Source organism: Mugil cephalus, chromosome 2 (genome assembly GCF_022458985.1).
Source record: "Mugil cephalus isolate CIBA_MC_2020 chromosome 2, CIBA_Mcephalus_1.1, whole genome shotgun sequence".
NCBI classification, from domain to species: Eukaryota; Metazoa; Chordata; class Actinopteri; order Mugiliformes; family Mugilidae; genus Mugil; species Mugil cephalus.
In genome coordinates this window covers 20,047,866-20,060,825 of record NC_061771.1, presented here as the reverse complement: position 1 = coordinate 20,060,825, position 12,960 = coordinate 20,047,866, and the positions used below count along the sequence as shown (strand labels likewise).

Below are 12,960 nucleotides of genomic sequence, written 5' to 3'. Positions count from 1 at the left end.
GGATAGTAACCATGTCATTGTTATCGCAAAGTCTCTGTGCACACATGAGTCTGCATGAAAATCTATTTGTCGCATATAGATTACAACCAGCATGTTTCTATCTATAGCTGAGGTTTGGTAGTTATAGTGCAGCGTATTTATCAACGTATTTATTGCAGTTATTGCATTTATTCTGATCCCAGACAGAGTGGGTGGGAATATTCTATTAATTAGACAAGAGCATGGGAAATATTATTTTCTTATCCTAGTATTTTAATAATCAAATGATGAACCCCTTACCTACAATATGTGTTATATTAAACTAGGCCCGGTGCTTTTTGTAAATATACATTAATATTTTCATGTTGCATTCAATATTCAGCTATTCAAATAACACACAGGTTCCAATGTTCATTTCCTTATTTCAGACGTGCAACAGTAGGGGGGGCCATGCAACTTCCGTAAGCATTAACATACCTGACATAAATATACCTAATGAGCATCATCTGCATGTGCACGGAGCCATTATTGAAAACGGCCCTTTACGTACCGGTGACGGTTGTTAGGTCGAAAATATTTCTGGCTAAAACAGAATCCTAATTAAGAACAATCAGCTTCTCTCTAGAAACATTTACATGAAGCCGCTGCATTTTTCTTCCCAAACGAATGAGTGACATCACCGTGGCGACGTCCATCTTTTTTTTTTTTTTGCATTTTGGCTCACCTCCCTGCAGCGTGTACTCAGTGACGGGGCTGCTGTAGACGCCCAGGCCGGCCCCTGTGTAGGCAGCCACCTGGATCTGGTACTGGGTCCAGATGATCAGATCTTTGAGCAGACAGTAGTTGGTCTCTGGGCTGCTGATGTTCTTCTCCTGATAGTCCCCCGGCAGCCCTGCCAGACGGTACCTACACGGAAACACAAACACACACACACAGGAAAAGTGAGAAAAATAAATTACAGGTAAGGTAAACTGCTATGAATCAAAATACACAGACACATATTTCACAGAGCGTGTAAGTATTATTAAGCGGCCACTTTGAACAAAATAATATAAAGAGTAAATGTGACGCGCGCGCACATACACATCTCCAGCCTGGAAATTGCTTTGCAGATAGCTTCATAGAATGTGATGTAATATACCAGCGCGTGCATGTTATGTATGTCCCTGAACACCCATTTTCAGAATTAATAAAAAAATTTCACATACCCGCAAGAATCCTTTATTGGCTGTTTAAAATGCAGCAGGACTGTGTTTGAGAGTTTTTCAGTTGGTGGGAAGCCAAAAGAAAACCCTCCGAAGACTGAGAGCCGTCAATGTATGGACGGCGTCTCTGAATAGTGCACCTTCAAGACCTTCGCTTTACTGCGCGTGATATAAATGTCCACTTAAGAGGATATATGACCCAACTACACGGGGAGGTGTAATATCAGTTTGGTATTGTACCTGTCTGATGGAGCTGAATGGAGTAATAATCCCTGTGTCAGCGTTTTAATGCGGAGCCCATTCACTGTAACTGAATATTCCAACGGCTCACCGGCTGAGTCAGCGCCCCGTCATGCATGCGCACCGTGTACACACACGCGTAACATGCGGAAACACACTCCCACACAAACAAAGACACGCAAAGCGAGAAAGGAGGGGTGGGGTGGGGGGGGAGTCAGTGGGCTGACAGGGTTCTCTGCAGAGGAGAGGAGATAACCCCTCGCTCCTCTCTCTCCATCTGACACTCACACTGGGAGGGGGGTGGGGGTGGGGGGGTCGGTGGAGTGACAGAGGAGGTACACGGGGAGAAAATAGGAGGCAGAGAGTGAAGATCTGCCAGCTGATACGGGCGAGGTGAAAGGAGAATACAAATGGGCGAGGCGAGAGGAGATGGAAGCTCCGTCCCATGTACGAGTGTGCGATTCTATTTTCACCTGATTTCTGAAGTGGGGGCACTGAAGGAGGATAAAGACCTGATAACTACTACTGCAATTACATGCAAATACCGTGTGCAGCAGATGTAGACAATTTGATTACACACAGTGTGTCACAATTTAAGCAGACATCAAAAAGGGACAAGGACGAGACAAAAGGGGAGCGGTCTCTGCGGATGTTTGTACGTATTTTTGTCGGAAAGTGGAGTTAGAGAGATGGAAAGAGGGGTCCTTCCTACATGTGTTATACTTAATTACAAAAATTAAGTTACATTTCCATACTAACATTCATTAGTTCAATCCAGTTCAGCTCAATCCAAAAAATATTAGGACATGACTATAATAAAACCAATCAGTTTCTGGACTCAAAGGTGATTCTTCTGTTTGGCCATCAAACATTGGTAACAGGGAAGATAAGAAGAACAACCTTACATCAAAACGCTTGAAATGAATTTAACACGGTTTGATCAACAAAGTAAAAAGTCTTTGGATGCGAATAACAAGGTAACGTCTTATTCACATAATCTTCCAATTAGTGCACAAGGATAAATTAAAAAAAAAAAACAGGGCTTTATGATAAAGCAGAAGCAGCACATATCAAACAGCGTTTCAGTGGCTGATTATCTCCTGGATTATGTGAAACTGTGACAAAACTGACGGATTCACACTCATATAAAGATATCTGATGTGTCGGTGTCTGTGAGATAAAGGCGCATTTGTTTCACTCCAGGCTGGAAGTTTTCTAATACCACATACAGCACAGACACCGTGTCGTTTCTCTTCTGACATGGATCAAAAAAAAAAAAAAAAAAGAAATCATGATCACCACTAAAAACAGATAATAGAAGTTGAAATCTATCCATACTTTCCTCATTGCACCGTTTGCTGACCATCACTTTTCACCTGTTTCACCAGCCTCTCTACATGAACAACATGCAGGGCTTAAAGTTTCCCCACTCATGTGGGCGTGATGCTGCATTCAAGGCAACTTGGGAAAAAATGACCTCTGAGCTGTCAAACTCATAAATTACTGCTTCCACAATAAAATAAGATAAAAAAAAATAGCTGCTGCACATATTTTAATATTCAGCAGACGGTGACAGTACACCAAACTTATTTTTTTCTTCTGCGAGTTAATAATGTGGACGCTATGATATCGGAAGTCTTAAATTTTTCCGAGTTGGAATATAGACTTTCGGAGCTTTCGTAAATTCATGATATAAGCCGGCGTTTTTTTCTTTGAGGTCACTTGTTGGAAAGATGGAGAGTAAATTTGTGAAGCTAGTAGAGATAAAGCTAACACATCCTCACACAGGCGAAACTATCCTAACAGCAAACAGAGGACTTAAAAATAGTAAAAAACGATAATAACTAAAAGGGGTGGGACTTTTCTTAGATATAAATAAGAAAAAAGGTTGGGAGCCACTGATCTAAGTGATGCATTAGCGATGTTTAGCTTACAAGAAGGTAACTAAACAATATCAGCAAATGTCTGCAACCACACACAAGTTCCTGCGCTACTACCTGATGAAACCAGACATAAAAACGAATGGAGAAAGTCTGTGTGTGCGTCCGTCCATTCTACTGAAGCCATAAAGGTTTGTTAGCGTGTTCACCTGAGTACGTATCCTCGGAGGACTCCGTTGAGCTGGGGTTCTGGGGGGGGCTGCCACTGGACCATGATGGACTGGTTTGTGCGCCCACTGGCCACGATGTTTTTAGGGGGGGCACTGGGTGCCTCCTCCCTTAGCATCAACCTGCCACAGAAAGAGAGAAAAGGAAAGACAGAGACAGAAAAATGTTTTGATTATATGTGCGTTAGGAATCTTGTAATGAGAGTATTAGTATTCCTGAGGACGTGCGTCCAGCCCATCACTTATCACACAGTCAGAACAGGGACAGTTAATCAGGTAAGAAACTCAAAACGGACGTTTATGGCAATACACTCCTCGCGGCAGCTCCGTCTTCCCTCTCCGGCTCTTTGATTGTCTGCAAATAAATTATTGTGTTTGTCTGTGGAGATACATGGGACGGAGCGTTTTGCAGCTTAAGCAGCGCTGATGAATTCTTATTGAATCCCGCGCTCACATGTCTCACTGCTTGTCTCCTGGTGTATCTTCCAATTTCATTTAATACATTTGTTTTTCATCTCCGGCTATACTGTTCATTTGTTTCAAACAAACCGCGGCCGCTGGAAGCGTTTAACGCATCACACGCGGCGCGCCGGAGGATCTCTCCCGGGAATGATCGAGCCGAGGCCGGTTCGCTTAAAGCAACGTATGTGAGAGCGTCCGTGAACGCGTCGAACCATGTTTTATTCAGAACAGACGCGGTTTTTTTTCTGTCTTCGTGAAGCAGATTATTGTTTTTTTTACTTTTCTCAGTTTAACAAGCTGGTATTTTCCTACTTATGTTTCTTTTATATCCATTCAGGCACTCTCGCCCCTCCCTCCCCAGCAGACCAGCTATACAGTGTGACGGCAAGAGATAGTTAAATCAGTATTAGCAGCGAACGAGCGCAAAGAGCTTGTCTTTTTATTTCCAGTGAGACAGTGTAATTCCCCGCTCCCTTCCCCCCCCCCCCCCCCCCCCCCCCCCTTTCCAAACCTCCCCCTCCCCATCTTCTCTCCGTTGGCATCTTGAACCGCTCCTCCATTTTTCCTCCCGATTCTGCAAACTTTCACCTCTCATCCAACACGTCCTTTGGCCTCAATTATTTCATCCTTCCATCTTTTACTCATCTCCTTCCCTCCACCTTCCCGGCCCCCGTCCCTCGGTCCGACTCGTGATTAAAGCTCACGCCCCTCTCATGGTTGGTAAAGCACACTGGCTGAGCTGGTCAGCCTCTGGCTTCACTGTAAGCAGCTCAGCAAACATAATCAGAGCCATATGTGCTCACACACACACACACGCACGCGCGCACAAACAAATTTCTCCCAGCTTAAGACAGACCGCCTCCGCATCCGATGGTCTTTTCCCTTCCGTGGATTATGTCTGGAGATTTACCTTCTTCCCCTCTTCGCCCCGTCTCCCCCTGAATAATTTTCTATAAGCTATAGAACCATTAGCCGTGGTATGACTCTCTGTATTTGTGAGTTGAATCTGCGCAGAGTCTATAAATGTGGACGCACATCTCTGCGCGCGTGTGTGTTTGTGTGAAAGCTATTAGCTCGAGACTCGCACAAGCGGATATATAGCACAGGCCAGTGGTTTTACAGCTGTGCTTTACTTCCATTAGGTTAGGCACAGTCAGACACCAGGTGCTGCAGGCATTCACGCACACACACACACACACGCGCACACAGATGCTAATGGGCCTTGTGTGAATGCGATGGGCATTCGGGTAGCTGTCTGGAAATGGGGTGTATATAATCCTCAACTATGCCGCTGCTTTTAACTGAAATTGATGATGCACATTAATACACATATGCAAACCCACAGCGAGCAAACACACCCACGCATCCATACGGCGCAGGACGGACGGGCGCCTTTCACCGTTTGACTGCGAATAAAACACACAAACGCACAAGCGACGCGCTTAAACTCAATAGCAGGATTCACTCCTTGTAAATTGCCTTAATTCCCTCCCAACCATTTACGGGTAAATATTTCATACAGTGGGTTCAGGATGAGGACATCCGCTCCGCGCAGGAGATTAACTTTACAGTGTGAACCCACCACCCCACCCTCCCCAACGCAAAACTACACATCAACCCACATGATAATAGAATATCGCTGCACGTTCTGCAACCTAACAAAACGAATGCAGCCTAGAACTTGGGTGACACACTTTCTCCGTCCCTCGCCATTAACTAAAAGAGGATGCTTTCGGCAGGAAACGCACATCTTTCCTAGTGTGTGAGTAAAAGTTTGTGTGCGTGTGGCGTGTTTTGTGAGTCGCTCTGCTGCGGGAATTAGGCAAAGTTTCTATCTATGTCATTTGCCACAGTTCAACGCCCGCTGGCTGGCTCTCTCTAAATCCACGTCCGCGCCGACACTCAAATGTAATTGTGTTACTGGGATGTTAAGTCTGCCCCTATCCACGCACAACAGGGACATTCAGGAACAGAGTGAACAGAGGGGAGCGGGAACGCAACGACAAAGACAAGGAGGGAAATGAGCAGGTGTGATGTGACTGGATGCAAGTAGCAGGACGGATGAGCTTATTTTGGTCTTGTTTGACACTTTAATTCTTGTCTCTTTCAAATGTTGTGCCTCGGGATAAAAGACGCACAAATGGAGAAGAACCAAAACCAGCTTCAGCACACGTCTGTTACTACATATGTGCCTTTCATTTCAGTCCAAAGACAACATTACATGCGGTAATTTGATGCAAAACTATGTAAGTTTAAGATAATTAATGCTGCCTTCACATAGTAATTGATAGATTACAGAAGACGGTACAATTTAGTACAGGAAAAATGTGAGTAATAAGTAAAAAAATATTCATTAAACAACTATGTATATCTGATAAAAGGTTATCTAGCAGTTAACAAGGGAGTTATGAGAGAAAATTAATTACAGAGCAGTTCCTACTGACGTTCATTGCTCATGACTTCAACATCAATGACTCTCTTAAGCTAAATGGCAAATGCTCTCGTATTTATAAAGCACTTATCTTCATATTTCTAATCAAAGTGCACAATGACACGTCTTCTCACCCATTCACAGACTCTAGAGTTTGTGTCACGATGTGTCAGCAACTCGGGTTTCAGTGTCTTGCTCAAGGACACTTCAACGTGTTCAAGTATCAAGGACAACCCACCGTACCCAGAGAGCCACGGTGGCCTCGTGCATCCTATTCATGAACATACAACGATCAGCCACGACATTAAAACCAGAAGAAGTGAGTAGCATTGATCATCTTGTGATGATGCAGCGTTCTGCTGGCATTGCACCTGGCATTCATGTGGATGTTATGAACAGCACACTCATCAAGTACCTGTGGGACGATCCACAGAGGCCCCTCCCCTCAACCAATAGGACCCAAAGACCCTTGACTAACAACATTCTGTTTCCAGACACCACAGGACACCCTCAGATGGTCATAATTTTATGCCAGATTGGTGTATCAAAATATTTTTAGTCGCAAAATTTAAGTATAAGGGGAAATGTAAGGTTTCGTTTCGTGTTAAAATTCACTTGCATTGAATCTAAAATTTGCATTACAACACGAATGAAGGCGCTTTGAAGTGAATTCCAACAGACAGATCATTATCTGCTTTACGCCTCTTTTAGTTTCATTTTAACATCTGTCGCGACAGTAAAGATCACTTGGAGCGCACGGCGGCGACGCTCATTTATTCAGCTCCATGAAAATAAAAGTAAACCTCCTATGTTGTAGGTTAATTAAACAACACCAACGGAGAGCGAAAAATCTGATGTCGTCATTATTGAAAAATTTTGTTTATTGAGGTTTTGTGGAGGCCCTGCAAAGGATTGGAGACATGTAAAATTGTAAAATTGTTTCTCTACGGTGCTAGAAACAGTGAAGAGATAACCCCTATGTGTAGTTCGTTTAAAGGATGCTCTAATGGTTCAGTATTCATGGCACGTGTCAGGCATTTCCACGCTCATTACTGGTAACTAAATGATCTATGTTTAACTGAGCTGTAGACTAATATGGCGACTAATGCTAACGCGGCATATATGGATAGGGTACATGAGAAAGGGCCGAGCTTTTATCTTATTTCTGGTTACATTTTCCCCGTGGACTTTGCTGGAAAAGAAACGTTTAGAAAAAAGCATTCAGTGTTTCTGTTATAGCATAAAAAATGCAGTTTAATACAGATACAGTGTGCACACTCAGTTTGTTCAATGTGTGATGACAAATCTCCTTTGAATCTTAGTCTCCTCATAAATCTCCTAATGCGTCTGTGTATATGTGTGGAAGAAAAACACAAGCACATTAGAGGAGTATTCAATCACATATTCAGAGGTAAAGTTTTATGTGTTTTTGTTCCGACTGAACAGCTGGAAATCAGAGGGAAAAAAAAAAACAAACAAACAGAAAAAAACAATTGAGACAGATGCTTTAAAGTGCTGATGAAGCCTGGAGTTCCAAGAAATGTATGTATAATTTCTCTTCCCTCTGCTAATGCTTCCTCTTTAAAGATGGTAATAGTGTGAGCGCGGGTCATGCATGAGTAAGTCTGTGTGTGAGTAACGCGGCAGATTGTGCGAGCGAGAGATTCCATTTCGAGTTTGAATTTAGACGTTTTTCAGCTTTCATCGTATTTCATTCATGTGCTTATAATTGGTGTCCATCTCTCACACGGCTCCTTATCTCTACAGTGCACTTGAGCTCTCGCAAGAAACAAAAAAAAATGTTTGTTATGCGAAAGGATCAGGATGAGAACACAATATGAGGGTGTAGAATAGAGATAGACCGATATGGATATTTTAGGGCCGAGATTAGCCTGGCCGATACAGGCTGCCGATGTTTCTGAGCCGATATTTGCAGCTGATACTGCTTTTCTCCCTCCATTTGCAAGATACAATTATGCAATGATAAGAAATTATAGAAGTCTCAATTTTACCAAAAACATTCATTGAACTCAAAGAACATTTAACACTCTTATCCATACAATATAAACAGACAAAGAGCGGCATCTTCCAGCTGCACGCACTCTGCTAGTTGGGGAGGGGCAATGTATGGGCTGCATGGGTCCGCAGTGTCTCCAGCACTCAGTGCGTTTACATGCACGTGAAAAAACTAATTATTGCCTTAATCGGACTATAAGAGGAGAACTTAAGTGCATGTAAACGCGGTACTCCGATTAAAATCGGAGTTCTCGTTGTCCGATTGAAACAACCAGATAATGCGATTGGAATCGGAGTTTTCACGGAGTTGCATGCTCCACAACAGCTGCGCTGGCGTGTGCCCCCGGAACAAACACGTCCAAGAAAGCCGGGCGTAGCAGAATAAGAAGAGAAACGGAGCCGTCTGAGGGATAGCGCGGATCTTACCTGCACCAGAAGTAGTGCGAACATTACGTACAAGATTAAAAAATTACTATTATCCGTCTGGTTGTTGTTTGAAATGCCGGTCTGCCGCATGAACGACTCTTGTTTATTATATCACGTAATAGGTCAACCCGGAAATCGGGCCGTATTAACGTGGTATTAACCCACTGAAAAGACACGTGTCGCCACCTAGTGTGGAAGAGGAGAACAGTTCTTCGATTTTCTTGCGCTGCATGTAAACTGGGACAAGGACTAGTCAGAAAGTCGAATTTTGAGCATAGCTCGATTAAGGTCTGCATGTAAACGCACTGTCTGACTGTACAGTTGTCATAGTGAAATAAACTACTGAGACCAAAATTGCTTTTTGTTTTTTTTTGTACCAGGTTGTAAACATGTTTAATATTGCTGTAAAGTTGGGCTTTTTAGTCTAGCCCCGGTCTTTCTGGGTAGAGTTTGCATGCTCTCCCTGTGTCTGTGTGGGTTTTCTCCAGGTACTCCAGTTTCCTCCCACCTCCAAAGACATGCTCGTTAGGTTAATTGGTGACTCTGAATTGACCCTAGGTGTGAGTGTGATTGTGAATGATTGTTTGTCTCTGTGTTGGCCCTGCAATAGACTGGTGACCTGTCCAGGATGTACCCAGCCTCACGCCCAATGACAGCTGGGATAGACTCCAGCAACCCCCACGACCCCAGTGAGGATAAGTGGTAGTAGAAGATGAGATAAGTTGAGTTGGGTTTTTTAACATGGGCGTCGATGAGGATTTGCTCCCTTTTGGAGTGGCCACTCGATAAACTACAGTTTTTTCGGGGAACACATCTGCGATTCGGACGCAGCATCGACTCGCAGATACGAGTAAAATAGGCAAATATCGGCCTGATGTATCAGCCGGTCGATATATATCGGTCGATCTCTACTGTAGAAGCAGCTGGAAGGTCAAACTTTAATATGGGCTTTTTGTCATCGGTATTACAAGATTCCACTTCTGTCCCATTCCCTCACTCTGCCCACATTACTGCGTTTTGTCATCCTTCTCATCTCAGAGCGTCCGCATCACAATTTTTTCCCTGCTTCACTCTCTCCGTGTGTTATGTGCGGCACGCACCTCGGCATCTGCTCTTGTGCACGTCCTATCCAGGAAAACATCCAGCCGGTGAACAGGAAAGTATGTGTGTGTGTGTGTGTGTGTGTGTGTGTGTGTGTGTGTGTTGGTTGTGTGTGTGTGTGTGTGTGTGTGTGTGTGTGTGTGTGTGTGTGGTTACGCGCGAGATGAACGCCGAAGAAGAGACTCATCCATCTGCTCTGATACACTGACCAGTGATGACTTGTCTGTCTGCCAGTCTTCCATTTAAGGAGGATCAATCCAGTCTATTCTCCACGGCCTCTAACGACCGGCGTTGCACCGCGCGGCAGAATGGCTGCTGGACACAAGCACTCGTGAATGCAGGAGGGGGAGGAAGAAGAGAGGGAAGCAATGACAAACAAGCCGAAAAGGAGGATTAGGCAAGAAGATTCTGCTCGGAAAAAATGAGAGCAGGAGAGTGTATAGAAGTAAAGTGAAAGAGGACAGTAATCTACATGTGTGAATGTGAGAGGACAGCATTCACACTTGCTGTTGTTGCCGAGTCCAACTGGCAACACCACAACTGGCATCACCCTATGATGAGTCTCTTCACTCACACACATGCGTGTGTGTGTGGTCTGCTCTTTATTATTCACCGCCACATCTGTTGAATGGTGTGTCAGAGATATGGTGTGTGTGTGCACTCAGGGGAAAAATTGTTAAGAGGCCTGCACCTCCTCTAACCCTCTTTCACTCTATGCAGTTCCATCAGTGCTAAGGCATCGTAATTACCCCCATTAGTGTTTTCTCTTGGGATAAACATGCAAACAAACACACACACGCACAAACATAAAACATCTGCACAGCAATTTATTTGCTTTTCAGGCAAATTCACTCCGCCTTTTCGCACACACAGGCGCGCAGATCAGTTAATTTCATCATTTTTACTATTTAGTTCACTATGTGCAACAGAAAGAGAGCGGCGGGGGAACGCACGCACACGTGTGCGCGCAGACATCTACGGCACGGATGTGATGAATATAAATTGCTCATTGCAAAGAAAATGGATTCTAAACAAAAAAGGGATGCTCTTGTTATCCTCGCCTTGTTACAATCCATCCCTCTTTTATCCCCGTCACGAGTCCCATGTTCCTACCCTGTGCTCACGGTAAAACACACATAAACAAACACTTAGATGCACAATCTAGACGGAGAGTGTGCACACTCTACGCCTCTGACTGCAGAAAGGTTCCATTTTATTCCATTTTATTCATTCCTAGTTTGTGTAAGGCACTGTGACCAAGTCTATTACACAGAGATGGAAGAGTGAAATAAAAGGAAAAAAAAAACTCTATTTCACACAAATCAACCACTTTCTACATAAAAAAAAAAATGGTTTCACGCTTTCTTCTTAAAAAAAAAAAAACATCAGTGAAATAGTGGTTTGGCGTCACAAGAATATACTCAAGTGTGTATTTAATAAAGCTGGTGGCGTGTGCTTCAGATGTGAATAAATGTCCTGGTGTGTCTGTGAATAATTTGCTGTCAGCTTACCTCTGGGTCTCAGCGCTGTACTGGCCCCGGCCCACTTGATTGACAGCGCAGAGTCTGAACTGGTACGTCCTGGCGGGTGTGAGCCCGCCCACCGACACCTCAGTCACGGCAGGATCAACCTCTGACAGGTAGACCTTCCATGGCGAGTCTGGACGTAAGGCGCAAAGATTAGGGAGGTGATAATATCTGGCTGAGGCAGGACAAACAGATACGGGGACACCCGGGAACTATAAATCAAATGGAAAGAGGCGAGGTAAAGGGAAGGGGGGGGGGGGTTAAGCTGGAGAGAATTACGGGAAAAATGAAGCAGCACGATGATGCTAGGAGGAAGAACGTTTGGAGGGAAGAGGAGGATTAATAAAGAACCACAGATGCTGCTGTATATTGTTGCCAGCGTGTCGCCAGCTTATCTTCCGGTCTTCCTGCCGAAGATACCGCACTCAGATGCACCATTATCCCTATTATCACGCCACCCGTATGTGTATCTGAGAGGAGGATAGAAGAAGAGCCTGGTGTTTTGGAGTCATTGTGCGAAATAAAAAAAATACACTGTATTTATTGTGGCCCATTCTCTCTAAAGCACAATCCAAAAACAACCAAAAAAAAAAACATAATATATCACATGCGCGGAGTGGGTAATCAGTGTGCACAGAGCTCTAATCCATTCCTCACTGTCTGGATTCATCCTTCACTGAGATCGACCAGACGCTTAGACTCCCTGCATTCCTCATCTTTCTCTTTATTGCCCTCTGTTATTCTCCCTCGCCACATTTTCTCTCTTCTCTCCCGTGATAATCATATTTCGGAGCAGCGGAGTACTTTGAGTCACGTTCGTAATGTCTCTCTGAAAGTTATCAGGGCATAGATTAAGACTCCTTCATCATTCCAGCCGCTGCGGTTGATGTTCCAAGCGCGTGGCTGTGGCTGTAGCTTACAGCGGGAGTGAGGAGTGAGGAGTGAGCGGCCACCTCCATCCAACCTGTTTCTCATGTCACTGTATTCCTCAGCCCCTGTTCCCGCTCCCTGTCTCTCGCTCGGTTTCTCCCTCTCTCTGCTTTTTCTCATTTGACAGAGAGCCAGCCTGCTGTTACAACATCTGTGGCGGAGTGAGGGAGCAGCGGAGACAGATAGAGAGAGGGGGGGTGGAGAGGAGGTAGGCAAGTGTAAGTTTATTTATAGGGAACCTGCATGTACGTTTACGCAGAGACATCATTCTCCATATGCCTGTCTCTTGTAAATGAGTGGATGTCAGAGCCTGCTAGACAGCGAGTGAACAGCTGTTTGCCGCTCAGGAAATATAAAGAACGCACAAACACACACACACACATACTGTTCTCAGAGAGCTCCAGCAGGTAGTACAGAAGAGGGGAGTTCCCATCAAAGGGGCGTAGCCAGGACAGCTGGACGGAGCGGGAGTCTGAATCGTTGAGACGAGCCGCCAGGGAGCGAGGAGAGTGCGGCAACTCACTGGAAATAAAGACA

At 44.5% G+C, this 12,960-nt stretch overlaps 1 protein-coding gene across 2 annotated transcripts in view; it reads right to left on the bottom strand.

The window, feature by feature from the left end:
* Nucleotides 1–12,960, bottom strand: part of LOC125004304 (protein sidekick-1-like) — a 243,981-nt gene that overhangs the window by 57,542 nt on the left and 173,479 nt on the right. For both annotated transcript variants that reach the window (XM_047578816.1, XM_047578817.1), the window contains 4 exons: nucleotides 12,809–12,945; nucleotides 11,479–11,626; nucleotides 3,514–3,654; nucleotides 704–885 (listed from right to left, as the gene is read on the bottom strand). In XM_047578816.1, the coding sequence (XP_047434772.1) occupies nucleotides 704–885; nucleotides 3,514–3,654; nucleotides 11,479–11,626; nucleotides 12,809–12,945 (608 nt within the window). The remainder of the gene's footprint in view (nucleotides 1–703; nucleotides 886–3,513; nucleotides 3,655–11,478; nucleotides 11,627–12,808; nucleotides 12,946–12,960) is intronic.